Source organism: Coptis chinensis, chromosome 5 (genome assembly GCF_015680905.1).
Source record: "Coptis chinensis isolate HL-2020 chromosome 5, ASM1568090v1, whole genome shotgun sequence".
Taxonomy (NCBI): domain Eukaryota; kingdom Viridiplantae; phylum Streptophyta; class Magnoliopsida; order Ranunculales; family Ranunculaceae; genus Coptis; species Coptis chinensis.
Window position 1 is genome coordinate 48022978 of NC_141460.1, and position 1636 is coordinate 48024613.

The window sequence follows — 1636 nt, forward strand, 5'->3', positions numbered from 1 at the left end:
TTTATGCATCGTTGTTGAAAGGACAATCGGTCTCTTGAAGAAGCGATTTGCCTATCTAAGGCATGCAGTTTTCCACGATGTCAAAACACACACAAAGGTTATCCTTGCATGTTGTGCATTGCACAACTTCTTGCGAGAAGAAGATCCTGATAATACATTGAGTGATGAGGAGCTCACTGATGATGAGGAAGAGGCTGACAACTCTCTGAATGCTCCAAATATGAATATTGATATGCAGCCAAGCATTGGGTGGACTAATTTTAGGGATGAGTTGTCAATTGCAATGTGGGCAGATAACGAGTGATGTAATAGATATTATGATTTTATGAGTGATATTTTTGTAGTAGACTTATGATTTTATTAGATTGTTTTTGTAATAGACACTATTATGTTTCAACTACTTATAATGTTTTATTCACATGCAATCTTTCTTATTTGTTACCTTGATATGTTACTATGCTATGTTCTTTGTTGGTCATTGCTTCAAACTAGGTATGGCTGGAAAACAGAAAAAAGTTGTGAAAACAAGATCACCCCAAATTAGATGGTATCCCAACATGGAAGCCATCTTGGTAGAGGTGTTGTTAGAGGAGTTAGCTACTGGGGGCAAGAGGGCAGATAATGGGTGGAGGAAAGAGAGCTTGAAGCGTACTGCTGATGAGATCAATACGCGACTTGGAATGAATTGTGTTTCAGACAATATCAGGTCGAGGTTGAAAACAATGAGACTTGCTTGGCAAGTTGCAAAACATGCAGTTGATGCTAGTGGGTTTGGTTTGTCTTTCAACAAAGAGACCAAGATAATTGATGCAGATGAGAATGCATAGGAGAGTTATGTAAAGGTAATAAAATAATCTCATTTTTTTTTATAGGATTTGGTTTTGGATGCCATATTAATTGGTATATTGTGGGATTTAGGCTCATCCGTTGGCAAACACTCTCAGGCAGAAATCATTTCCTTACTATGACTAATGTTGTCTCATTTTTGGGAATGATTATGCAACTGGAGAAGGGGGCAATAGTGGGTTCGATGATGACATGGTGGATGGAGGTAAGTTGATTAGATGTAAATAGAGTTGAATTTTGTGTGTCTAACTAGTTTTGAAATTAACTTTTTGTTTCAACTTCTTGTTTAGATGATTCTAGGCAAACCCAAGGAGATGGGGGTGACGATTCTGATGCTAGTGAGTCCTCAGCTATTGGTGCTCCCTCAGATACTGGTGGGGATACTTCTCAAACTGATAGTGGTCCTAGAAGCACTACACCTACTTCTAAGAAGACTAGGAAGTCTCGATTCTTTGAGGATATACCACCCCCTTCGCTTAAGGTGTTAATCAAGCGTGGCAAAAATTGCCGAGGCCCTCAAACCGTAACCACAAGAAGAAGAAGTAGACCAAATAGATTTGTTGAAGGATGCTTTGCGCCTCTTCCTGATATGAATCCCGAGCTTTTCTTAAGGTCGCTTGACTTGTCGGGTCGAGAATGATAGGCTTATTAAGGTCTTCTTGGGCCTTAAAGAGGATATCAAGGCTTCATGGTTGTTTAGGAGGCTAGAACAAGTTTGGACGTTGATTCAACCTTGTTTTTTGGTTTATTTCTATGTTTGAACTATATGTTTTTGTGGGATTGTTGTTAA

General features: G+C 38.9%; 1 protein-coding gene across 1 annotated transcript; it reads left to right on the forward strand.

Annotated features, from left to right (window-relative positions):
* Positions 1-494: 494 nt before the first annotated feature.
* Positions 495-827, forward strand: LOC147497738 (uncharacterized). The gene has a single exon (XM_086562991.1). The coding sequence runs from the start codon at positions 495-497 to the stop codon at positions 825-827; it is 333 nt and encodes a 110-aa protein (XP_086419117.1).
* Positions 828-1636: the final 809 nt, after the last annotated feature.

What these genes read in the sequence shown, in the direction of transcription:
- LOC147497738 (XM_086562991.1), top strand. Translation starts at nt 495, where the DNA reads ATGGCTGGAAAACAGAAAAAAGTTGTGAAAACAAGATCACCCCAAATT.